This window comes from Penaeus monodon, chromosome 21 (assembly GCF_015228065.2).
Source record: "Penaeus monodon isolate SGIC_2016 chromosome 21, NSTDA_Pmon_1, whole genome shotgun sequence".
NCBI lineage: Eukaryota > Metazoa > Arthropoda > Malacostraca > Decapoda > Penaeidae > Penaeus > Penaeus monodon.
The window spans coordinates 18,885,695-18,886,711 of NC_051406.1; the positions used below are offsets into that span (position 1 = coordinate 18,885,695).

At 49.4% G+C, this 1,017-nt stretch overlaps 1 protein-coding gene across 1 annotated transcript in view; it reads right to left on the reverse strand.

Moving 5' to 3' along the window:
- Positions 1 to 1,017, reverse strand: part of LOC119586591 (serine protease inhibitor 88Ea-like) — an 11,480-nt gene that overhangs the window by 1,612 nt on the left and 8,851 nt on the right. Inside the window, exon 4 of the mRNA XM_037935342.1 lies at positions 820 to 888. Within this exon, the coding sequence (XP_037791270.1) occupies positions 820 to 888 (69 nt within the window). The remainder of the gene's footprint in view (positions 1 to 819; positions 889 to 1,017) is intronic.

Consider the following 1,017-nt stretch of genomic DNA (forward strand, 5'->3'; position numbering starts at 1 on the left):
CCCTCAATAAAACGCTCGCGTGTGGGCTTCCATAGAATCCTATGGCTTATTCGCGGGGCCTCTTAGCCAATTACAGACAAACATATAAAGAAAAAAAATAAAGCTGCTGATGATTATCATATTGTCAGATATAGTACTCCAGATAGCAGTGTTAAAATAGGGACAAATAGAGACTGAGCTAAATAGAAAAAGAAAAGAAAAGGGAAGTACAAGCAACTGATTTACAAATCAACATGGATACAAAATGCAAATCAAATCCAAATTCTGATGAAAATACAAATCAGACAGACAAGTACAAATGGAAATCGAAGTTCATGAAGAAAGGGGTGTGATTGTGAATAAGGGAAATAAAGTGACGAGTAAAGGAGAGAAACGGAGAGGAAAGAAGTGAAGTATTTAGATATCAAAAGAAAATGGAGGAATATGATATAACGCCCACATAAAAACGTAATATAAAACAGTCACTCCGTACCATAGTTATGCTGATCACGTACAGTAACGCCTATGCACCGGAAGTGAAGCCGGATTTTTACACAGGCAGAACCAAAACCACACAGCGCTCTCAAGCAGAATGATATCCAAATGACGCCATCCACGAACGATTACACGAACTCCCTGTCGCCCGCCATCCCTCCAGCCTCACCCTTCCGCCCTAGCCAGCCCTTAGGTCCGCCACCCTTCCGCCCTAACCAGCCCTTAGGCCCGCCACCCTTCCGCCCTAACCAGCCCTTAGGCCCGCCACCCTTCCGCCCCAACCAGCCCTTAGGTCCGCAACCCTTCCGCCCCAACCAGCCCTTAGGTCCGCCACCCTTCACATACCTCCTGCAGGCCATCCCCATCCTGCGACTCGATCTTGAACTTGGGCATGACGACCCTCACCACGGCGGGGGGTCATGGCAGCCAGGGGGCTCTCCAGCAAGGGGGGGAAAGGCGGTCCCGGTGTCCCCCAGCCCCCGCCCAGCCGGCGTGAGAGGGGCACGGGGTACGGACACGGGGCTAATAAAATTTAAATAAATG